This window comes from Copadichromis virginalis, linkage group LG17 (assembly GCF_057382275.1).
Source record: "Copadichromis virginalis isolate Kocher_CV1m ecotype Utaka linkage group LG17, C_Virginalis_male_GT1.1, whole genome shotgun sequence".
Taxonomy (NCBI): domain Eukaryota; kingdom Metazoa; phylum Chordata; class Actinopteri; order Cichliformes; family Cichlidae; genus Copadichromis; species Copadichromis virginalis.
Genome location: NC_140634.1, coordinates 7,358,195 through 7,383,742, shown reverse-complemented (window position 1 = coordinate 7,383,742; position 25,548 = coordinate 7,358,195). Strand labels below are relative to the sequence as shown.

Here is a 25,548-nt window from a genome sequence, read left to right as displayed (position 1 = left end):
TTTACTCACAGTTATTGAAGAAAGAAGGATGACTGACACATCAGTCATCCTTCTTTGCTTTTCTCGGTAGCCTGAGATATCCTCAAAAACACTAGATATCAGAAAATATCTTTACAAATTCTACACAAATAGAGCCTAATGCTTGTTGCTAATGTTTTTTGTGAATCTGTGTGTGCATGTGTGCTTTTAGAGTCCTTCAGACTTGATTGAATCTGACATAATATATGGAATTTTGTTTATCCCTAAAAAACAGTTCTGATTAAAAGCCAGCATAAGTGTGGCAGCCCCATTACGTACAATAGTCAGGTTTTCTTTTTTTTCTTTAGGGGCACCTTGGAAAGCCTGGGCCCGTTGGCCCGCCAGGACCCAAAGGTGAAAAGGTAATTTGATACCTGAATTTGTGACTTATGTCCTTAACTGGATTTCTTAGGTTATTCAGAGTTCTTTAAAGTACTAAATTATCTGCCTGCAATCTACATCCACTCATCTATGATTGTATGTTTGCGTTTGCTACATCCCAGGGTTACCCAGGCGAGGACAACAGGACCCCAGGACTGCCAGGGCCCTTAGGTGAACCAGTAGGTCTTGCTTTCCTTTAAACTCTCCATTCTGAACTCTCCTTGCTCTGCTTATCCAAAGCAATTTAAATACCAGATTGAGACTGGATGTAAAAGTTAATCCTGATCAGCTCCTGATTTTAGCACCAAATGCACTCATTGATAAAAAATGAATGTTAAAGTTTCTTATCCTAAATCTGTCATGTGCATGAAGCGATTATCAACCTTCTGTGTCTTAATTACTGACTGAGAAGTTAGAGACAAAACGGCTACCTCACACACAGGGCACAGCTAAAGTTTTCTTCCTAATACCTAAGTCACCACAAGGATTCAGCATATTTCACAGTGACTCATTCTTAAACTAATATCAAAGGAGGATCAGCATAAAGCGGCTTTAGAAACCCCGGAGTCATGCAGTCATACAACAGTTGTGTTCTCTAAGATGCATTTCCCCTGCAATAGTCATGATGACTACTGACAGAGGCTACACTGCATGAACAGTTGGAGGTATTGGCTGTCTGCACGTCAGTAGTATTGAATTTTCAAGTTGGCACAGAATTGCAGTGTATAGTATAAGCAATACAATGCCAGCCTCTGCTTTATTGTACCCTGTAATCACGTTCAGAGAGATTCATGTGTTTGATATGTGGGGAGTGAGTCTGAGTAGGTGCCCAGCTCACCTGAAGCTGTGCAGGTAAAAGACAGTCATGTATGTATATGCAGTATGCACATTCATGTGTGTGCATTCATTGTCTACGCAGGGGCCTCCAGGGGAACGAGGAGAGCGTGGAGAGTCTGGGGATGAAGGCTATCAGGTAGGAACGAACCATTAAACGTCAGACACACGGCACTCCGCTCAGTCTGCTTGATTGTTGTTTATACTCCACGCTGCCCCTTTCGCATGAAGAGCAGACCACACATGTTGGAGAGGATTACCAAAATCCGAGCAATAAGGCTGAGAAAATCTGTTGCTTTTTCCCAAGAAGTACACACACTTGAGCACAAGTTCACGGTGATGGCAACGTATTAACTGGGGGGGTCTGTGCTAGTCTGTGAACTCGTCTCCAAATTCAAAAATCTTCATTGTCGTTAACATATAAAACATTTTGGTTTTTAGATGCATTTGTTTTTGTTGTATTATTCTGTAGTTTCCTTAGACAGGACAAAAGACAGACTGGTTAGTTAAGTAAATGGATGAAATAGCTTAATTCGGTGCAGTTATAGATAATATAAAAAAATCCTAGTTTTGATACTATGGAGACTCTGAGTTTTTACTGCAGGTGGAAAAGAGGCATTTGGGTATAGACATTAATTATGCTTTTGGGCTCCCTCTTTAGTAAAGAACATGAGAATGATGTGTATGTATTATTCACAAATAAAAAGTTACTTATCAAATCTGAAAATTATGTTTCAGGGCTATATCGGTACCCCTGGACCTCGTGGGGCTTCGGGACCACAAGGCCCACCGGTAAGTCAGTAAACAGCTGCCTAAAAATTTACAAAGAACTAAACCGAAGTTTTAGACTGAAGAAGGCTCGTGGATGAGAGCTAAAGAAGACTTAAAGAAGTCTGGTTGCCTTTTTATTTTCAAGCTTAAGACTACCATGACCTAATGGCAGAGAACCCACACAGCCGTAGCAACACTATTTAATCTGTTGTTTTTTTACATTTACCCACAGTTAAATATCTCTACTGTGTGCTGGCCATATTGTGGTGATGATAAATATATGAAATATCTAAATGTGTTCTTTCAAAGGGTGACAGATAAGTACGTCTTTAAATCAAAACTTTTTATTCAGTTTGAGAGTGTGATTGTTCTCCTAACAGGAAAATGCCTATTAGATTAGGATCTATACTGTGGGATATACTGTATATGCTGTGGAGTGTTAAAAGTGACTCGATTAAGAAGTAGGGTAAACAAGGATATTCCTTATAATCATAATATTGCATATCATTTTTATATAGATCTACACAGCTTGATAATATTTTGCGTGTTTATATTCTACTTACTTTATAGTGTATTCTTCCTTCGCACAGGGATCTCCAGGCTCCCCCGGAGAACCAGGCCCAAAAGGAGAAAAAGGAGCTCCGGTGAGACTTGACACCATTCACATACAGCATAATACAGCTTTTCAATAATGTGAATAGTTTAGGAAATCACTAAATTTGGTCTCTTCTCTGTGTGGAATGATTGATTTACACCTGACAGTAGAAAATGTACAAAACCAGATGCAAACAGATTTAACCAAAATCCCCAATTTGTCATTTTTTTAGCTGTCACCACAGGAGCATGCTGCTACAGATGTTTAAGCTGCTTGTCACGCTAGATAATTTTAGCTCAGCTGTGGTAGAATTCTGCTTACTTCATCGAGATAGAAAGCAGGCGGTTGAAGAAAAAAAAGATGCTTGGAGCAATGAAGTTTGGACAGCAACCAGGGAACTGCAGCTTTTCCTTACACCCTGAATGCACCATTAAACTTCTCAAATATTTAATCTGATGTTTATTAATGGCTCATTGCTTTTTGTTCTTTGATACTTAAAATGCAGATACGTTTTACTAACATGTGCTACCTTGAACTAACAGGTTTGCTTGCTTAGTCTCATGTTCTTTAGAGCCCTCAGTCTTCACAGGCTTTCTAATTGCATAACTATGCATAACTATGATTTCCCTGTGCAACAGCTTTGACGCTCCTTGATCAGGTTCCATACGGCCTTTTGTAATCTTGAAGTGTCACAGACATGACTGACTCGCCACCACATGTGAAACAGCTTGTATAGAAGAGTGATTATATAAGCAGTTCACATACTATCCAACCATTTCAGTGGATTTCGCCAAACTCGAGTTCAAATTAAGTTTGTGCAATACCTTAACATGGAACTTGTATTTCCATATGCTTAGAAGCACTGAGAACTTAGCAGCCTGCCAGGAAACACTGGAAACTTTGAGGATCTTCTGTATGCCTGTTTTAGATTAACAGCTTTGATAAAGCATTTCTTAAACAATATCTCTCTGGGACTATGAATAAATCACTGTCACTGGGTTGATGTTTTTAGCTGTTATGGTTTTAAAGTATCCATAAAGGTTTTGAACTGGACATTTCTTGCAACAGTATTCAGTGATTTTCACTAAAATCTGAAACATTTCTCTGTGAAGTATAGTAAAAATCACATTTTTACTGTGTAGAGAGTGATATACTAAAACATTTGTGTTTTCTTTTTAATGCACATGTTATTTTTCATGTTTATGTTTTTCTAGGGTTTGGCTGGAAAGAAAGGTGCAAGAGGTCTGGTTGGAGCTCCCGGCATTGAAGTAAGCATCATATTAGCTCAGTTAAGTGAATGGCCTAAAGAGAAGCAGCCGCCTCTTTACATTAGCTGAGAACCTTCTGCATCATCAAATGATTGCATATGTCTACACGGTTCTCATTCCTTTAAAAGAAAAAAAATCACAAGATCAACAGTGATCATTGAGAAAATAAACAGATGTGAGCTTTAATTTAAAAAACTTGATAAGCCAAAACCCAACATGATTGCAATAAAAATGCAAAAACTAAACTAAATCAAACTATGAGGAAGGCACTAAAGACAAAAGTAGGACATCTGGGAGCAGATGATTACACAAAGAGAAAGACAAGACTAGACATACAGGCTTAGGGATGACTGACAATGAGACACAGTTGGAAATAAACAGGCAGGAAAGGAACAAAGACAGGAGACAAAACCCAGAGCAAGACACACAAGAAAACCAACCTTCAAAATAAAACGAAGTAACTGAAAGACAAAGTAACTGACAAATATGAAGACAGAGAAGACCAGGATAAATATTTTACTGTAATTTCTAACGATCCAGATGGTGGACTTCAGTGCTTCAGGCTAAGCATCAGAGGAAGAATCACAGGTGTAAATATAGTCACGAGATTATTGACGGAAAGTGATGTTTTACGAAAAGATTGATGGTATTTTTAAATGCCCCTCTGGCTGAAACTGACACTGTCATTTAACAGGGGCCGACTGGTTTACCTGGGCTCACAGGAATGAAGGGTTATCCAGGCCCTGATGGCCCCCCGGGACCAACTGGCTTAGCAGGACTCCCAGGAAAACAAGGTCGACAGGTAATCGGTGACATATAGACAGCAGCGTTTCCTTGGTGTTGGGATTAACATTATAGCAAACGCTAACTACGGTAGCCTTAAGTAATTGATTAGCTTACTATTTTAGGCAATTCAATAGTCTCACATTAATGAAATATATTTAAAAAGCAGAGTTCAGTTGAATGTTTTTCACCATGAGCACTGTTAATGTTGGTCGCAGAAGGAGTCGAAAGACGTAGTTGCACAGCTAAACTGTCAACAGGGGAGTTCCTTTACTGGAGACTTGCGGCGTGCTTTCTGTAGCACCACAAAAATCAACAAATGGGACTCATGGAATTGCAAGTGACCAAAGATTTACTCCAGCTCCTTCCATCTGTTATTGTATGAGTGGGACTGGAGACTTGGACTGATCATTAAATGTCTTGTTTGATTTGATTGGCCTCTTCATTTTGGGCCTCTCCAAATATATATGCAGCCAAAGTGGACTGGGATTACATGCGTGCAAAAGGCCTTTTAGCCAAGTTGGAAAGCCAAGTCCTACTGGTCTGGCTTTCATTTAGATAATGTTGTATGAAAGTCTAGTGAGGCTAATTTTAGCCATTGATGCTTTTCAGATGAACTAAAACTATACAGTTTCCCATTGGTAACATCCCCAACTGCACTGGTGTTGAAAGAACGTGAATAATCCCTTAAAATTATATCTGTCTAATTTAAATATAGTAACATGTCTTACATTGCTGTGTAAAAAGTAATGCAATGATTTGACATTGCATCACTTTTTACTTTCAGCTCCACAAGAAGGCAAATTTTCAGGTCTGCTGTAGTAGAGGGCCATTGTTGTTTTACTTGATAAAGGACATTCTTCACTCCTTAACTTCAAGTCTTTAAATCAAACTGCTGCTTAAAAGCGGCTGATTCTGAGTCTTGGAGAAACCCTTTCAAATAATTTTCAGCTTTTCTGTGAATCAGTTTTAGTTTTTCACTCAAGCTGCCAAGAAAAAACTGTCAGGTTTCATAAATCCTTTTGTCGTTATCGTCTTTGCCCTTTGTGCCTAAGTTGGCACAGAATTCACTGTGACATCATAAATGAAATTTTTGGAAATAACTTAACAATTCATGCTCATGTTAAAAAGAATCACAACATTAATTTCTAATATGATAAAATGATGAACCGATTATGCATCACATGCCAAGTACCAGATGTCCATGGATGTTGTTATCTAGGTTTAATCTGGTCTGCCATTCGTGACATTTACAGACCCTCTTGTGTGCAAATTAGTTGAAAAGTTAAAATCCGTCTCTTTCGGGCTCAAATTCAACAAATTTATGTTTACCTTCCAAGTCATTTTCTTTTGATTAGAAGTTAAAATGATTTCTAAATGGCACATAGCCCCTTTTACCCGCATTCCTGTATGTGGGGAAAGGTGAAGGGTAAATTGTTCAGACCTTGGTTTATCTAAGGGTTTGCCACACCTGCATACTGTGGGTTTCATCCAGTAAACCACTGGTGGTGTAATTCCACCGAAATTCCTAAAGTATCCTGTCTCTTCACTGTCAGCCACATGGGAGGCAACAACTCACTGAGTGTGTTATTCTAAAATCTCAGGCTCCCTGCTGCCTCACCTACACTGCTGATGGAGCAGGAAACCACTGTGGTCTACAAAGTAAAAAACAACTCACTAACAGGTTTTCTGGACAGCCTTTAGACATACGCTGTCGAGGACCCGTGTTCTAAAATTGCTTCAACACAACAATTTTAGAATTTCGTTTATATAATGAAACACTGGAAATAGTGTTCATTGTACTCTATAGCAGCTAATTGTAGTAGATGTCAATATTTACCATCAGTAAATAACCCTCTCCACTAACACTCAAGTTCCAAATGATTTTTCCAACATGCATTTATACACTTGTGTTTAGCTTTTGCAGAGGACTATGCTTGTGGTTTTGTCTGCTTTGTCAGAAGTTTGAGTGTCATTTGTTTAATAGCAACATTTAAACAGAAGAGGCACCCATAAGATAGACCTCAAATGTGTCACTATATATGTCATTTACTATTGTAGAGTAGTGTTTTAAACAGTGGCATAATGTTTTGTGGATTTTGTGTTGTGCCTTTTGAGGAAGCACACTAACTTTAGTACCTTTTTAACCTTGGCAAAGATTTGTTCAATCATCTCTTGTGTGTATGTAGGGTCAGAGGGGCTCAGTGGGACTGGAAGGGCCTGCTGGACGGCCAGGTCCAATGGGAGAACTTGGACTTCCTGGACATTCTGGAGAAAGGGGACCGCCAGGTCACAAGGTGGAAATGTTAATCATTATAAAGACCCATTTTCTTTGTGAAAAAGAAAGTCATCTCCGGTGAGATAAAATGCTACTGTGACATGCACCTAAACTGTTTAATTGACCTTTTATTGGATCAGGGAGAACCTGGCCTACCAGGAGACAGGGGGGGCCCTGGAATCAAAGGCATGAAGGGAGCTGCAGGTGACCAGGGAAAGAAAGGAGACCCAGGACCCAAAGGGCTGTCTGTGAGTACATGCAAGCAAAGTCCTAAAATGGAAGTCAATCTTTAATAGTACTTGAGAACGTTTGTTTTAAACTGTGTGGTAGTTCTGTGATTTATTATCAAAGTTTTGACATACAATTAGGCCTATATATAAAAACAGCTGTAATTCCTTAACAGTTAATTTAAAAACTTTCGTTAAACTCTTTTTAAGATAATTTAAAGCTAAAATTTGCATTTCAATCACATCTTGTTTTTTTGATTTAAAATCCACTGCGGTGGTGCACAGAAACAGTCTCAGTGTGCAAAACATTTGGCTCTAACTGTATGTTTGAGGATCAGTTCTGTTCATCATGGACAGTGTTTAGAAGACAGGATTATGACTCTGATGCAGGACAGGACTTAAACTTAAAACAGTGTTTATTGCTGGTGTTTCATGGGTAAAACAAACAATAAGAGAGGCATTAGGGAGGCTCAGAGAATATATAGACACGCAGCAGGTAATTAGGGAGACTGGAAACACTGGGGAAAACAGCTGAAACTCCTTTGGGAAAGCAAGACAAGGGAAACAAAACTACACACAGTGACCAAGAGACGAGGGACTATCAAAGCAGGACAGGAAGTAATCAAAAGACGAGAATATCAAATTCTAAGACTTCACAACGAGGCACAGGGGAGGCAAGAAGTGTGATAACGGATGGGAAACACATACACATAAATTAACTAAATGCAGAATACTAGACACAAGAGGACAAACACAGAGGGAGGAATAAACAGCCAGGAACAAGGAATACAACAAAATACGCTAAATAAATGAACTGTAACCCCTAAACAAACCAAAACTTCAAGCTCCATCTAACTCACAATGCTGGGGCCCAGGACCAGGATGCTGGTAGCTGAATTCACATTTAGAGACAGTGCTACAAAATCAAATTAACTAGCTCCATCGCATAATATTAAATCAAGATACAATATAGATTTTTTTTTAATTCTATGCCTGACGCATTTTGTAACTCTTTAATCTTCACATTTATACAGTTTTTATTTCAGCCTGTGTGTTTTTCACAGATACTTGTCATGTCTTTTTTTTTCATGTACCCGGTAGAGTATATACATTACTTTCCACTGGAATGCACTTGTTGAAATATGGCTTTATAAGCTTATATACATTCTTTAATACCTCTCTAAATATAGCTTCAGGGACATATGAAGCCAATCTTTGGTGAGGTTTCAATGTGTGCCTGACACTTTTCCAACCTGAGTAGAGTAACAAATTATCTGGGCGAGACTAGGAATGGAAACATTCCACTTGGTGAGGCCAAGTTATGTAAGATCCTCACACTCCAGGGACCTGAAAAAGAGGTGCTCTGCTTTACTTATGTAACTCCCCGAAGAAGAAAAAAGAAACAGCATTTAATCCCTTGCTCTCCCCTCCTATAGTTATCTCCACTGATGCTCCTGAAACTGAGAGGAGACTCAGACCCTTGGGTCAGATCCCTTTACACATTTTAGTCAATAGAGTCTCTGGGCCAGAGTCACCGGTTTCAAAGTGGAGCTGTCTAAAGAATGTGGAAGACTGGCTGTACAAACACTGTCTGCCACCCTGGAAGGCATGTGCTTAGACACAGGATAGGACGCAGACATCCATCCCCTCACAGTGTGTCTAGGTCATGTGAGTGTGTGCACTGAGACTGCCGCAGATTGACAGAAAGTCTTCTGTGTGTGCCCCAGTTCTTTTGAAATAGAAAAGAAGGGTCTTTATAAGGCTTGCCTAGTGTCCCTGTTGTGTCTGGTATTAAAACTGGGTGAAAAATCAAGTAAATCAACCCCACCTCCACACACACACACTTTCCTTTTATATCTTAGTAAGGACATCTAATTGACATAATGCTTTCCCTAGCCACTTACCGTTACCCTAACCATCAAAAATGCCTAACCCTTAGCCTAAACCTAACTGTAGCCCTGACACTAAAACCACATTTTGTGCCTCAAAAATGCCTTCAGACTTATGGGGCCCAGAATTTGGGCTAGAGATTTGCTATTGGATGTTCAGTATACTAAATAACAAATATCAAGTTCCTTTCTTCTCCATTGGAGAAGAAAGAAATAAACAACTTATTTTCTATTGTCCATTATCTCCAATAATAAGTGTTGGCTTTATGTTTTGCATGTGTCTTAAGACCTATTTGTCTTAGGCACCCACCTTTATGAGTAAATCTCCGTAATTCTACTGAGGATATTGTTGAGAGATTTGCTGTCAGCCCCGATTACATCACATAAGAGAATTTTTTTTAAAAGAGCCATCTTCTGCATATTGTGTTTTTTGTTTTTTGTTTTTTATAGGGGGAAACTGGAGATTTGGGCATGATTGGTTTACAGGGCTTACCAGGACCTAAGGTAAACAACTGAGTGGCCAACATGTATTAAGAGCATATAGAAAAACGATAAAAAATAACAGGAGAGTAGGTTAGAATAAGAAATAACAAATATCTTTTTCCTTGAAACAGGGGCCAACTGGTGATTTAGGACTGAGAGGTTTCCCTGGTCCTAAAGGTCCTATGGGTACTTTGGTGAGTTTAATAGAAACTGAAATAGGACCAGGTAGGCACACAATGGTGCTTTCTTCAGAAGTACTGCTTTAAATCAAATCCCACTCAGGAAAGAACTTTCAGAAATATAAATACATTTCTGTTTTGTTCCCTGTTGTCAAAGTGTTTATGAAGAGAACATGAATGTAGACACATGTGCAGTACACCTTGAAGTCTTTATAGATGTTTTTACTGCTTTTTCAGCAATGTCACTGTTTGTTCCAGGGTTTCACTGGACCTCTAGGCCCTGAAGGAAAAATGGGTCCAATGGGAAAACCTGTAGGTTTTTTTTCTCATTTTGTGTATGTGTGTGTGTAAGACTTGTACAAAGAAAAAGGAATTATTACACTCTGACATTCAGACTTTCACTGTATGTATTGTTTAATTTCCAATAAAGACAGTTAATTGATAATACAGATTGGAATACAGTGCTGTATGTGTCTTTATGCTATGTTATCCTTTTTTGCAGGGGCCAAGGGGTCCAAAAGGAAACGGTGGTGAAATGGTGAGATGAAATCAAACCCTTTAATCAAAACCTGGAAAGTCTTCTGTATTATTATGTCATGATTGCACTCTGCCAAAGTGTCAAACATTCCTGACTGAGAAACACTCGGTTGTCTTAGCGGCCACCTCAAAGCCGTTTGTGCGTGTAAAAACAGAGCTGTAGATGATGAAAGTTACATGAATGTGAGCTAGGGTGTAGTGGTAGTTTTGTTTATACGGCTTTCTTAAAGTGTCGGTGCTGTATGACACTTTAGGCTAAGGCTATGGCTGAGTCATAATGAGCTCTCCTGGAGCGCAGTGTGGGGCCCTCTTGTGTAAACAATGCTGAGGAAGTGCCTTGACAAAATGTTAGCAGGGAAAGCCGCAGTGTAATCCACACAGTCACTTCTCGGTTGTGGTAGTTAGTTTGTCAGTTCTTTGCAAATCCCTCTGCATTTCACCCTACCACACGCAAACACACTGTACTCAATGGGCCTCTAATCCTAGGCTTTACTCAGATGCTGTTAAAATGTGCTCACAATATGGTATGGATATAAAGGACTTGAGATCCCACTTACAGACATCATGAAGTTCAGCTGCACCAATGTTTTGTCCCTAGTCCACCAGAGGGGGCAGTATGTGTGTGATACTACTGTCGCTCTACAGAGCATCTCAGAAGGATTCAGTTCAATTCAGTCCAATTCAATTTTATTTATACAGCGCTAAATCACAACAACAGTCGCTTCAAGGCGCTCGAAGGAAGATGAATCACGAATCTCTTCCATTCTGTTCACTGTGAGGCTGCACTTATTTAATCTATTTTATTTTTCGTCGTGTGTGTTATTTATGTAGAAGTGTATGTGTATCGTAATCATTTTAGCCATTTTAATGCGTATTTTCTATGTGCCTGACTCTTTCAGGGGCCTCAGGGACCACAGGGAAGCCCTGGACCCAGAGTAAGTGCTAACTACACTATCACTTTACAGAATGATTCCTACTGTATACACAGAACTACTGTATATACTTCACTGTTATTTTGGATTATGAACAATTATGAATGAGAGTTTTCACAGGTCAAATATACAGAAGTGCAAATGTTTTGAGTCACCTCTCATTCCTTTATATTTTATTAGAAAATAAGAAATAGATGCGAGGATTTATGGAAATGTGCAAACATGCATGGAAATATAGTATGAAAGGCAAAAACTCAGTTTGTGGGCTTTTAATGTGTTTGAAAATCAATATTTGGTATGACCACCTTTATTCTTCAGCACACTCTGAACTTCATAAAGCTTCTTGAAGAACATCCAAAGCTTTTCTTTGGATGTTGGGCTGCCTTTCTTTCTGTTCTCTGTTGAGATGATCCAACACTGCCTCAATAATGTTGAGGTCTCTGGGGAGACCAGTCCATGTGTGATTGACATCATTGTGTGTATCCAGGTATGATTACACCGCATTGGCAGCATGTTTGGGATCATTTCCATGCTGAATAAGGTCAAAAAGCTTTTGATAATCAGATGCTTTCCAAATGGTACTGCATGGTAGATCAAAATCTCTGCCTCCACCATGTTTTACAGTTTGCTGTAGACGCTCCCTGTGGTACCTCTCTCCTGACTTTCTCCCCCTACATATTGATAATGATTTAGATTCAAATTTGGTGTTGCCATTGTTTTACTGTGTCAGGTCTTTGTTGGATTTTGTCCTGTTTCTTAAGGGCATAAGTTTCAGATACTATGTTAAGTTAATAGCTCACTATTGTTGTTGCAAAAGTGCAGAAACATTTTATGCTGACCATACTTTTCCTTCTTCTTCACCTTCTTCTTCAACTCCTTCTTTTTCACCTCCTGAGTCTTGGAGAAACCCTTTCAAATAATCTTCTTCTTCAAATTCTGTTGTTTTCATGTTAATTCCGTTGTTTTTATTGAAATTCCGTTGTTTTCATTCAAACTGTTCTATTCATTCTAATTCTGTTGTTTGTTTTAAACTTCCATTGTTTTCATTCAAATGCTTTTGTTTTCATTATAATTCTACTCTTTTTATTCAAATTCTGTTGTTTTCATTCAAATTCCATTGTTTTGATTCTAATTCCGTTGTTTTCATTTCATTCTTCTTCTTCTTCTTCTTCACCTTCTTCTTCTTCACCTTCTTCTTCTTCTTCTTCACCTTCACCACAAATTGTGTTTTGGGGACGGCAACAATTTAAAATTGGTCTATACATAACACTAGATGCTTCTTTGATGCTTTAATGATTCAACAAACAGACAAAAAAACAACGTCAACAAAACATTCCTCCAAAAATGTTCAAGCGCAAGAACTAGACTAAAAATAAGTGAACAAGCAGCCAGTGTCGAAAGAAAACTTCTGAAAGATTTACAGAAAGCCTGGAGTCCAAATCTGTCTCCTTGGAAGCAAAATGTAAAGAAGTGAGAAGTGACTCAAGACTTCAGAGAATGACATGGCGAGCTGGGGTTAGGGCAGTTCTGTGGTTGTACACTCTACCATTTTCCTGCAGTGTACATTTTCTTCAGAGTCCATTGGCGCATACATGACAAACCAAAAAGTGAAATGATGGCAACCACAATGAGATCATTTCTGTGTGTGTGTTACTCATTTTGTCCTTTTCTTTCTACCACCCCAGGGACCCCCTGGCGCTCCTGGTCCAACAGTAAGTATTTTGTGTAATGCAGACAAGATTGCCTAGACAGCAGGAGTCTTGCTTTAATGTAAAATTCAGATGTTGTAATGATGTACAGTTCTTGAATATATATTACCTAGCCTGTAGGTATTTATATCTCATTGTGGTTGGGGGGGTAAATGAGTTACATCTCTCTCTTTCTTCTTTCCTGAAACCTAAGATATGTGCTTTTTCAAGCTTAAATAAACGTTTTAGTAAAAAATAAGTAATACAAGCCATTTTTTTCTGAGTGGCAGGGTATGAACGAACCAGGACAAGCACCTGTTTCCCGTCTTACTCTAGATGAGCCAACAAATGGTGTATTAGAATAATAACTAAGATCCCTGTGATTGTTTTTTCAGTAGCACTGACAAAGCCTTTTCTGGCGTGGCTACTCTTGTTTGTCCCAGATTCTGGATATCATGCAGCTTTCTGCTCTCTACATGACCTTTTCCTGTTCAAACAGTTCCAAGAACCCCCCTAAAACAACTCAGCTGCCTTTTTTGTGTACACACATTCAGTGATCGCTGTGGTGTTTATACTGAGGGGAATTTGTTAATTTTCCCGCAGCCAAAATCAAGAATGTGGCTGTTTATTGATCCAAGACTTATTTTTCTGCCCTTGTGTGGTATTAAAGTGTACACTGACGCTGTTAAAGTTTTCTCACTAAACTGGACATGTCTTTCTGCTGCCATATTTACTTTAATCAATGAGCAAGCTGACAGATTAAAATCTTTCAGTTTAATAATGAAGGCACTGAATTGTTTTCATTGAACTGAATATGGTGATTCTTAATCCACAGAGGGTGTTATATGACGACTTAGCAGTCTACAGTCCATCCGCTTCCAATGATGCCCTGAGGACTGAGGTGAAGCACTTTATAAGGATGGGTAGAGAAGTTATGGATTAGTAGATTTGTGAAGTCAGGTTAAAACTTGAGAGTTCACAGTGTTATCATCCTCGTACTTAACTAGAGTTTCCAGAATATGGAGATGAGCATGCCAGACCAGAACACGGAAGTACTTAAGACTCTACAGTATTTGAGCAGTGTGATCGAGAGCATCAAACAGCCTCTCGGGACAAAGGAGAACCCAGCTCGTGTCTGTAAAGACCTGCTGGACTGCCAGCACAAGTTAAAAGACGGTGAGTGTCTTCACCCATACATGGAAGACACTATTTTGCACAGGTAGCAGGTCTTAATATTAATATTCTTCTCTTTTCAGGTTGGTTCTGGGTTGATCCAAACCTGGGCTGTACGTCTGATGCCTTCCAGGTGTTCTGCAACTTTACAGCAGGGGGACAGACTTGTTTACATCCAGTGTCAACTGATAAGGTAACACTGAACGAGTGGGGGGAAAAAGGACACTTTTACTCTTACTTTAGACCAGGGGTGGGCGACTCCAGGCCTTGAGTGCTGGTATCCTGCAGGTTTTAGATATCATCCTGGGTCAACACACCTCGATCAAATGATTCGTTCATTACCAGGCTTCTGGAGAACTTCAGGACATGTTGAGGAGGTAATTTAGACATTTGAATCAGCTGTGTTGGATCAAGGACACATCTAAAACCTGCAGGACACCAGCACTCAAGGCCTGGAGTTGCCAACCCCTGATTCAGACCATAGTATTTAACACTGACGGTACAAGAAAAGTTTCATTTTGATTCATTTAGAGTTAGTTTTATTTTGCTATACTGCATTATGCTTATATTATTTTACTTTGCACACTGAAACAAAATTATTCACAAAATTATAAAACTATGACAGAGGGTTGTACTTCCTTGTACTCTCTTTAGCCAAGGAGTTCTAGTTTTGTGTCAGCTGAGCAAAGAACACCTTTCTAGGCTGCTTAATCTTTCTCCAGGTTGTCTTTCGCATACTTCATTCTAGCTTGAAGGTGTCTCTTCTGAAGAAGTGCAGTATTTCTTGGTCTCCAACCTCTTAGTCCATTCCTGTGCAGGGTTCTAGTTACTGTCTTAAATACTACTTCTTGACTTGGCTAAGTAACTCACTGCTGTCTTGGCAGTTGCTCTGGGGTCTTTAGACACATCTCTCACTGGTTTTCTTTCCAGATTCTTTGAAAATGTTCACTTCCTTCCATTGACAGGGTTGTTCTGTACTGTGTGGCTGTCTCCAAGTTTCTTGATGATACTTCTCACTCCAGCTCTTTGCATATCCATCTCTTGCTTTGTGAGCATCAGCAGTTCTTTTTCCAAGTCTAAACTGGTTTGTTTTCCTTTTGACATGATGCTATAGTGTTCACAATCTACACCGTCTGTGCACTTTCTCTCTCCAACAGATGGTATTTGACATAGGAAATGTCCAGATGAAGTTTCTCCATTTACTGAGCAGTGAGGCTAGCCAAAGCATCACGTTTCACTGCCTGAGTTATCAACCCTCCAGCACCGCAGACAGCTTCAGCTCCAGTGGACACAAAGAGAACACCAGGCTTCGGTTTCGTGGCTGGAACAAACAGATGTTTGAGAAAGACACACTACTTGAACCACATGTGCTACAAGATGAGTGCAAGGTAATGTGGTGTTTAAAAAAAAAAAAAAAAGTGCCTTTGTTTTCGTCGTTAGGGCAGTTTGATTTAGTCGTGAGCATTTTCTGTGGTTATTCTTACAGAAACCCGCACATAATTCTGCATATCAATAGGACTGTCTCGTGAAATTATGACTTGCTGGGACTGATTTGAAAATGTAAACTGTGATATCCTGATGATATGCTCTGATATATTCTTTATGCTGGTGATAAATTGTTGGTTGTAATTAAATAGGTGACAGCAGAATTTTAAAGAACTTCCTAAAGATATATATATTTTTGTATTTACTAAAAGTCATTACCACAAATAAATAGAATCTGCTCCCCTCCCCCATTTGTCCTGTTCCAGATCCAAGATGGCAGCTGGCACCAGTCACGATTCCTCTTCCATACTCAGGACAGTGGTCAGCTACCAATTGTAGACATAGAGGAATTTCCCACTTCACAAATCAACAGTCAGCGAAACGTAGAAATCGGTCCAGTCTGCTTCCTCTGATACCAACATCCCTATCATCGAAGCCACTTTTATAAACCACTTAAATCCGCAGATTTTTAAAATTTCCTACCAAAGAGATGCTGGCACAGCAAGGCAGACTGTATCCCTGAGAGCTTGTTGCATTTGCTGGAGAGCTTCAGCAGGACTTACTGTGAGACTAACAAAAACCCAACATCGAACGGCAGGCAGCTCTACCTGGGAGAAATCAGTCTCTGTGGAACACCCATGCCAAAGAGGACAGTGTATACTGATATTTATCTAATCAATGTGTAAAGTATTTGTTTAGTTTTCACTCAAAAGGTGCATTGGGCCACTGCATATGGACCCATTTTACTTCCTGATGACGGGGGTAGGGCCTCACATTGCAGCAGCCTGTCCAAAACCCAAAACTCAAACCTGCCATTCACTCATGTTCCACCCCTTCAACTCCCAAACACACCATCCTTGGAAGGGGTCGAATCCAAAGGATCATGCCAGGCCTCTGCAGAGGGCACTATCTAACTAAAGGTGCAATAGCATATGGAAAATGTGTGTGCTTTAAATATTTCATTGTCCAATCAGAGGCTATATTTGATATTGTTTTTCATTATGTTTTTGTCTTCGGTCCCATCCAGTCGGACCTGTACATCTTGACAGATGGTACTCTACCTCTACCTGCTTTCAAAAATAGTCAAATTAGTCATTTTTACCTTTTGTTTTGTATGTACCGGTTACATCAGAATTTATGTTGTTTGAATGCTTATGTTGATTTGGTCACTTCTAATTTATGAACCATTTTTTGATACACAACATATTTTCATAGCTTTTCCTACTATGTGGTAGTTTCCTCAGGGGAAACCTATCATTGGTGCTGCAACGTTTCCTGTGTATATATTGACAGCATACTTCAATGTTTATTTATAACCTGGTTTTTTTTTTTGGTTTGTTTTTAGATTTATTATTATTTTTTTGGTCACATTACTGTGGTACAGTAAAGTTATACTCTCAGAGAACTTGCTTACTTGGTCAACCACAGCTCGGTCTAGAGGAGTATTTATGTTTGAAGTGTGTGTGTGTGTGTGTGTGTGCGTGCATGCACACCTGTGACTGTGTGTTCATCATACTGCTTTATAAATTCAGAAGTCAAATGCAGCTACGGGAGGACAAAATCAAAAAACACAGAAAACAGTCATCATACTCTTAAGTTATGTTACCATTAATTAAGTGTAATTACATAAAGTTTGTGGAGGACAAAGTTGGATGCAAATGTGTAAATAAAAAATAATTTTAGAAACAAATAAATGGGACATTTTATCCACATGTGGTTTTGTTACCTTTTTTTTTTTTTGAATGAAGGACATACTTGTTATAAAGAGTGGTGGAGTAATACCTCATTATCAGTTTCAGATGTGCACAATAACAGGTTGAGATCTGCACCCAGTGTTACTTAAGTAAAAAATTTCCCCCCTAATGTTACAACCATAAAAATACACTGCTAAAAAATATTAAAGGAACACTTTTTAATCAGCATCAAATCTGGGATATTAATCTGGTCAGGTAAGTAGCAGAGGGGGTTTCAGCTGCTTTGGTGTTAATGAAATTAACAACAGGCACACTAGCGGGGCAACAATAAGACGAGCTGCACAAGAGGAATGGTTTTTATAAGTGGAGGCCACAGGTGTTTTCTTTTCCTCGTCGTCTCTTTTGTTTTTTCACAAGTTTTGCATTTGGCAAGGTCTGTGTCACTGCTGGTTACATGAGGTGATACCTGGACCCTACAGAGCTCGCACAGGTAGTTCAACTCCAGGATGGCACATCGATATGTCCAATGCCAGAAGGTTTTGTGTCTCCCAGCAGTCTTAAGAGATAAGGAGGAGATTCCACGAGACAGACTGTTTCTCTAAGAAAGATGAAATAGTTGTAGAAGGCCCTTAACCCAATAGCAGGACCTGTATCTGCTCCTTTGTGCAAGAAGGAATAGGATGAGCACTGCCAGAGCTACAAAATGACCTCCAGCAGGCCACTGCTGTGAATGTCTGACCAAATTATCAGAAACAGATTTCATGAGGGTGGCGTGTGGCCTGACATCTTGCCGTGGGCTCTGTGCTCACTGCCCAACACTGTAGAGCCCTAATTGCATTTGCCATAGAAAACCAGAATTGGCACCTCATGTTTCTTACAGTTGAGAGTAGGTTTACCCTGGACACATCTGCCAGACGTAAAAGGGTCTGGAGAAACTGTAAAGAGTGTTAGGCTGCCTGTAACATCGTCTGGCATCTCGACACATCTGCCATTAGATATTAGGATGAAATCCTTGGAGCCATTGTCAGATCCTATACTGGTGCAGTGAGTCCTGGCTTCCTGCTGGTGCACAACAATGTGGTGAGAGGAAGCAGGCAGTTCCTGGAAGATGAATGAATCAACATCATTGCCTGCCCCCCCACGCTTGCCTGACCTGAATCCAATAGAACGGCTCTGGAAGTTCTGTCAGTTTGCTTCTCACGCTGTTCAGCAGCGCAGTCATGTACAGATCTGAGTGAAGCTCCTCCAGGGTACCATCTGTCATGCCATTAGGAGCATGCTCTGATGTTTTCAGCACGCCCCAAAATGGACTAGTCTGCTGTGTCATTTTTTCACCTTTTGGGGTATCAGTTGATATAGCATCCTTTCGTTCGTTTACCCAGTCCACATCAGTATAAATATCCAGCGCGATTTTTTTTCCAGTTAAGATCTGATGAGTTTTCAAAGTCTTTATTTAACTTTAAAAAGTGACACTGTCATTTTATAAAACGAATTCAATTAATTCACAATGATGCAGCGGTTAATCACAGTAATAGCGTCCGAATGCAGTGGCCTACTGAGGCCCTTCTGTGTGGAGTTTGCATTTTCCTCTTGTGGTTTCCTCCCACAGTCCAAAGACATGCATGTTAGATTAAGTGGTTATTCTAAATCAAGGAGCAAATGTGAGCATGAATGGTTGTTTTTATGTTTTGGTCATACAATAGGACGACCAGTTCAGGGAGTGCAGGTAGTATAGACTCCAGCTTCTCTGCGATCCTCAATTAGAGAAGTGATTAAGAAGATCGATGGATGGATGAATTCACTTTTCTTTCTAAACTGCTGATCAGTTTTTTGAGGGATGTTGAATATGGTGCATGGGCATGTACCCTCTTGTTCACACACACACAGCTTAAAGAAATCTTCTTTAATTCATATCACTCACTCCTTTAATAAACACAGCCTATATAAACACACATAGAAATCTCGTGAGAAAAGAAACTCAAATAAGTGCTGGAGCTTGTGAGAGGGTCTGATGTAGCTACTATCCTGCCCAGCGACCCATTATTGCTCTTACTTCTTGCATATTCTATTATCCGTGTCTATTTTCAATCTATTTTAAGCTTGGATACACTGGCAGGCACAGAGACCAAAAATAACAACAAACAAACAACAACAAAAACAGTGCTGGCGAGCTGATCATGGGATGCATTTCTGACGCGCAGACACCGAGAGGCGCCAATGAGCACATTTTCCAACCGGAACTTGTATCCACGTGCTGGCACCGGGGCGGAAGAGCATTTGTTTTGATCCCGGCGTGTCGTTTCGTCCGCGTGCAACTACAATTCTCCCGTTATGAGCGCAGTAATTCTTCCAACAGCACACATGTCATCCGCGGAGAACAAAGTCGAAAATAGCAGCACCGAAGAAGAGGAGAGAGGGAAGAAAAGAAAGATGTCTCTTTCCAGGTAAGCGATTTAAACCGACTGCAGCTCAGCCACAAAACTAGGACAATATTTTGCGTTTGCTGTAAAGATTGTTTGCTCAGCTTCACTTCTCAGAGTCGGCATAATCCTAATATTTGTTAACCGAGTAGCAGATACATCATCTGTCCCATACCAGATGCTACTTATCGTAATATGTTTATGCTAGGCAGTTATGAAGTTAGCAGGCTATTAGTTAGCTTCAAGTGAGACCACCACAGCCAAACTCTTCACTCTGTTTCTTCTTCGTTTATTAACACTTACTTTAACCTTTTAGTATATATTAAGTATATCTCCTAAAGTTTGTCACACAAAACATTTTCTGGCTCAACTACAGGTTATGTGTGCGTGTTGAGCACCGTTACTTGTTAAACACACTCAGTTTGACGTGTTGTATGTCCTGCAGTTGTGGTGTTTGCGGATCAGAGGAGGCCAAGTACAGGTGTCCAGCCTGCCTTACTCATTCCTGCAGGTGAGATGAATATCCTCTGATTAAGTGCTAAAGCCTTAGCAGCAAATACACACAAAAACGAAGCTGCTTATCCATAATGTGGTTAGGACTAATTGTGCTTTTGTAAACCACTGGGTGACTTCACCTCTTTAGACCTTTATAAATTCAAAATGTAGAAGTTTATTCTCTTATTCTTTCATGACCTTCTTCCAGGATGTGGCTGTTATTGATTTATTGATACTCTTTTAAAAATTTGTTAATATACACATATTTTAAGTGGAATAGAAAGTGACCTTATTGTGAAGTAATTTAAAACTGCAACACATTTTCACCTTGTAAAGTGTCCCACTGGTGTTGCATTGTTTGCTTTCACCTATCAGAGAGCACAGTGTGGTGCTGTGGAATAATAATAATCCATGGAAAAGGACAGATTTTGGCATCTTAAGTCATCTATGTCAATTAAGTTTTAAATACTGTCATAGAATAAACAGTACTTCTGTATGCATGAGTGTACTGGACAGCATTCATAAGTGAGGTCCAATCACATTTTAACTCCAGCTCTCATACTCTGTTGACTGTATATAGAAATGGCACTTATTCCTCAATGGTTAATGAGGTATGTGGTGGACACTCTAAACTGTATTTGGGCTGTGATCATTTCATTTCAAATTGCACCTGTGAATGGACCCCCAATTCTGAAACCTTTGTCATTACCTCTTTTCCCTTAAGGTAGTGCAGTTGAGAAGCAGACATTTTGACAAGTTGTCCAAAGAAACTCATGACAGAGTTAGCGGGTTGTGTATGGCAGTCCTTTGTAAACTAGTTGCCAGAGTCTGACCCATAGCCAATAACACCAGAGGTTCCCATTTTTTCAGCCAAGCAATTAATAGTGCTGTGGTAGTTTCAGCTTTTTGTCATTGGCAAAAAGCTGAAATGACTACCTTCTAGATTGGCCATTGCACTGATGGAAAATGGTTCCAACATTTTTGAAGTTAACTGTTCATTTAATCACATCGCACAATCTTTTTTTATTAATTTATTAGGTCCAAGATTTCATGCAGGAAAAAAAAGAGACATAACATTTACAATGTCATCACAGACAATTTTGTGTTTGTAGTGTTAAAGCTCCACTGGGATAGCATAATTCTGTCTTCCATTTGTTTTCCATCGCTATTTAAAAAACAGAGGAAAAAATACCCGGTAACCTAAGAATTACAATCTTCCACATCTTCTACCCTTATGTGCAGATAAATATTATCGATGACTGACAGATGGCCGTGTTTTTGTTTTTACTTTCTGAACTTTCCTTTGATTCATGTCCAGCATCAGCATGCCTCAGAACAGCATGCCTCACAAAATCTCAATGGTCCGTTGCCCATTCTTGGAATTCTGTCGATGCTAAAGCATTTACAACTTCACCTTCTAATACTGAATAGTACAAAAATTATATTGCTAAACATTTCTTTAAGATTTATCTGACGGGGGCTAACAAATGTGCTTTCCACTCTCGTATTGTTGCCTGTTGTTTTGGGCATCATTCAGCATTCCTTTTACATAGTTTCTAGGAATACAGTCTCTGGTATGACTTGGGCCAGATATCCGTCTTTCAGCAAGAGTGCGAAAACTGGCCTAGTCATGCTCAGGTGAAATCCCAAGGTTTTTGTGTTTGGTGTGAAGGAGTGTAAGTTTTTATATTTAACCCCCCAACGCCTTGTAGATCTCCTTTTATACATGAGCTTTTAAGACTTCTGCATCATCAGTTCAATTCCCAAAAAACCCCAAATAAACTGCACAATATATTTTTAAACAAATGCCAAACGTGTAGCAAATATGATACAAATCGAAACTAATTTATACAAATTAAGATTTTTTTTTATTGTATTTTTTAACGTCAGAAGGTTAAATAAATACTCCTTTTTTTTTTCTTTTGAAAAATTAGGATTTTCCTGGCAATTATTTCATGGTACAAGCTTTAAAGGGTTAAGATCTTTCAAAAACAACACTTGAAGTCATGACAGAGAGCATGTTTAGCCTGGTTATCAGCTGCAGCTGGGAACATCATCTCAAAGATAAGAGCAAGCCTCACTCCAGAGCATGTCCACTGCAATTGTGAATCCATGAACTGATTTATCTGTAAACTTTGGAAACTTCTTATTTTGGACTTAATATTTGTATTTATTTTACTTTTATTCTGACGGTCCTTTTGAGTTGAATTCATGTGTTCCCTGGGTCACTATTTTAATTTGCTGTTGGATGAGACAACAGGGTGATTCACAGAGTTGAGCAGGTGAGATACTGAAATAATCGTTGAATGATCAAAGAGAAATTGACAGGTTAGTTGACTACCAAAATCATCTTTAATCTTGTATTATTTAAAAATGTCAAACATCCCGCGTCAGGCAGTATTACCCAATGTTCCTTTGGGTTATTTTAAAAAACAAAAAAACAGTACAGTTTGTTTGTTTTTAACATTTTTCTTTGGCTCCCTTTCAGGCAAGGATTTATGGTTTACATTGACTAGCACAATTCTACATTCTGTTTTTATTTACATTTCACACAGTGCCCTTTTTTGTGAACTGGCTTAATCATTCCAACCTAAACTCAATTTCCTTCGGGGTCAACCTTTGGGATCAATAAAGTTTTATTGAATTGAATTGAATAAGGAAATGACTGCCTACCATGACTGTCCGTTTATCTTTTGTAGCTTGCCGTGTGTGAAGAAGCACAAGGAAGTTTCAGGATGCAGTGGCGTTAGAAATAAAACAGCATTTGTGACACTGTCACAATTTGATGAAATGGCACTTCTCAGTGGTGAGCAGCCTCTTTGCTGGTATAAGTCATTCTATTAATGTGTGTTATCATAGAAATGTGCTATTTTCTCATTTTCATAATTACCATTGGCCCTTTGTCTCAACTGTAGATTACAGGTTTCTGGAGGATACTGGCCGATTTGCTGATGGTGCCACCAGAGACAACCTCGTCCAGGCTCCTCGTGTCACTGTCAAAGTAAGCCCTGTGTTGATAGATTTAGTGTGTTGAATGTTGTTTTGTTTTAAATTTTTGGGCATATGTGAGCATGAATTCAGAATGGAGTACAGATAAATTCTTGTATTGTTTTTAGTAACAAACACTAATAATTGTGGCCCATTCTAGCTTAGATTTCCACTGAATTCAACTCGTTCTGCCCCTCAGAGTAAGCCCAGTAATAAAATATTTGGGGGAGATGTATACCTTTATTTGTTTTATGATGTTACAAACATAAAAAAGATTTAAATATGAGTTTTAAATGTTAGTATAATAAATTAAAATAGGGTGGGTTGCTTTGGTGAGGACATGTGCTATTTAAAATAATGGTGCTTACTAGAACCATATACCTTTATTCATCTTGTCCTAATAGACTGGTTCAATAGTGTAGTGGTTTACATATTTACCTAACAAGCAAAAAAAAATCCCTTTTTTAAATCTGGGAGAAGACCCAAATCCCTTCATAAGGAAGTGTGACAGTTGTCAAAAATCTGCCAAATCAAACATGTGGAGCTACCTGATGAGGAGAATAACAGATAAGCACAGTTTGTTGGAGAACTGTTTATGACCCCTGGTGAAACCTTGTAGAAAAGCCAAAACCCTTTAAAAGTGTGGAGCACATACACTTAGTTGACACTCTATTAAATACACTTTGCTAGTACCAGATTGAACCAAGGTGATGGAAGCATTCCTCCAACTCTGATTCATAATTTGTAGCATTAGGCAGCTGCTGCACATCTGTGATGAGAATCTCCTGTTCCACCACATCCCAAAGGTGTTCTATTGATTTGAGATCTGGTGCCTGTGGAGGTCATTTGAGTACAGTGAACTCATCATCATGACATTGGCGTGAGATAATTTGAGCTTTGTGACATGGCTCATTATGCTACTGGAAGCAGCCATCAGAAGCCATCTGGGAACACTTGGCTCAAAAAGTAATTCACATGGTCAGCAGCAATACACACATGTAAAGATCCTCATTTGATATTCCTCACCATCACCATGCCTCCTGACATCGCACCCACATTAAACGCAGGGACTGAACATACACACACACACACACGCACGCACGCACACACACACACACACACACACACACAATGGCCTGTATTTGTATAGCGCTTTACTTAGTTCCTATGGACCCCAAAGCGCTTTACACTACATTCAGTCATCCACCCATTCACACACACACATTCACACACTGGTGATGGCAAGCTACATTGTAGCCACAGCCACCCTGGGGCGCACTGGCAGAGGCGAGGCTGCCGGACACCGATGCCACCGGGCCCTCTGACCACCACCAGTAGGCAACAGGTGAAGTGTCTTGCCCAAGGACACAACGACCGAGACTGTCGGAGCCGGGGCTCGAACCGGCAACCTTCCGATTACAAAACGAACTGCCAACTCTTGAGCCACGATCGCCCATAACAGAACACACACACATTGGACAAAACAAACAAATGGCCAACTGTACCCTCATACATACAATAATAACACTGAACCATTGAACTTACAACCACTTGCACTTTATATAACTAACTACTGCATAATTTATCCATATCCATCTCAATGATCTCAACTGCACTACTGTAAATGCTGGATAGACAATCATACTGTACAATACAATAATTATAGTTTTTACAACTGTTTATTAATACTCGCAATTGTATATCTACAATCTGTATAGTTTTCATATTTTTAACCATATTTATAACCTCCATTGTACATTGTAACATACCTATAATTAGAGCTGGGCGATAGAACGATAACGATATGTATCGCGATATAACTTTTACTCGATAGAGAAATTAAGCTATCGCGATGGACCTCGCCGCTCTTGTCCTCTTAAAATAAAAAAAATTAAAAAAAAAAAAGGTCAGCCAATCCAAACTAAGTAGCGCAGAGCCGAACCAATCACAGCCGCAGCGTCATGTCGCGTGACTTGTTACGTACAGCACAAGTGCCAAGCCGCACGTGTGTTTGTTTGGGAAGCATCCAGCGCGTAATGGAGCCAGCGCGTAATGGAGGAAATGAGTGTGCCGACTAGAAAAATCAACCGAGCGTGACCGAAGAGAAAACAGATGATGGTTCCAATGCCGGAGAGATTGTCGAACGGAAGAGCCATAGAAGTTCCGTAGTGTGAAGGTATTTCGGCTATTTCAAGTCTGACAAAAAACAGAGTAGCGTGCACTGTAAATTGTGCCGAAAGCAAGTCTGGAAATACAATAAACTGGTGCATGCGTCACACTGTGCGCCACGTTATTGTTTCGGTGAAATGAATTTCTACAATACTGTTACTGTTAATTCTACTCTCTGCAGTGTTTAAATGCTTACATATACACACAGTTACTGTCCGTCCACACATACGACTCGGTTCTGCTTCTATGCCGCAGCTTTGT

The 25,548-nt window shown here is 39.5% G+C and overlaps 2 protein-coding genes across 3 annotated transcripts in view; both read left to right on the top strand.

Annotated features, from left to right (window-relative positions):
- col24a1 (collagen type XXIV alpha 1) overlaps positions 1-17,233 on the top strand; it is an 87,578-nt gene extending 70,345 nt beyond the window's left edge. Inside the window, exons 41-60 of the mRNA XM_085436306.1 lie at positions 327-380; positions 522-578; positions 1,319-1,372; positions 1,972-2,025; positions 2,595-2,648; positions 3,814-3,867; positions 4,562-4,669; positions 6,840-6,947; positions 7,069-7,176; positions 9,495-9,548; positions 9,659-9,721; positions 9,965-10,018; positions 10,209-10,244; positions 11,143-11,178; positions 12,861-12,887; positions 13,699-13,764; positions 13,871-14,039; positions 14,120-14,229; positions 15,194-15,424; positions 15,788-17,233. Coding sequence (XP_085292432.1) covers positions 327-380; positions 522-578; positions 1,319-1,372; positions 1,972-2,025; positions 2,595-2,648; positions 3,814-3,867; positions 4,562-4,669; positions 6,840-6,947; positions 7,069-7,176; positions 9,495-9,548; positions 9,659-9,721; positions 9,965-10,018; positions 10,209-10,244; positions 11,143-11,178; positions 12,861-12,887; positions 13,699-13,764; positions 13,871-14,039; positions 14,120-14,229; positions 15,194-15,424; positions 15,788-15,934 — 1,644 coding nt within the window. The 3' untranslated portion in view covers positions 15,935-17,233. The remainder of the gene's footprint in view (positions 1-326; positions 381-521; positions 579-1,318; positions 1,373-1,971; positions 2,026-2,594; positions 2,649-3,813; positions 3,868-4,561; positions 4,670-6,839; positions 6,948-7,068; positions 7,177-9,494; positions 9,549-9,658; positions 9,722-9,964; positions 10,019-10,208; positions 10,245-11,142; positions 11,179-12,860; positions 12,888-13,698; positions 13,765-13,870; positions 14,040-14,119; positions 14,230-15,193; positions 15,425-15,787) is intronic.
- Positions 17,234-19,477: 2,244 nt separating this feature from the next.
- znhit6 (zinc finger HIT-type containing 6) overlaps positions 19,478-25,548 on the top strand; it is a 43,803-nt gene continuing 37,732 nt past the window's right edge. For both annotated transcript variants that reach the window (XM_085437133.1, XM_085437132.1), the window contains exons 1-4: positions 19,478-19,659; positions 20,081-20,146; positions 22,830-22,936; positions 23,046-23,131. In XM_085437133.1, the coding sequence (XP_085293259.1) occupies positions 19,547-19,659; positions 20,081-20,146; positions 22,830-22,936; positions 23,046-23,131 (372 nt within the window). In that variant the 5' untranslated portion in view covers positions 19,478-19,546. The remainder of the gene's footprint in view (positions 19,660-20,080; positions 20,147-22,829; positions 22,937-23,045; positions 23,132-25,548) is intronic.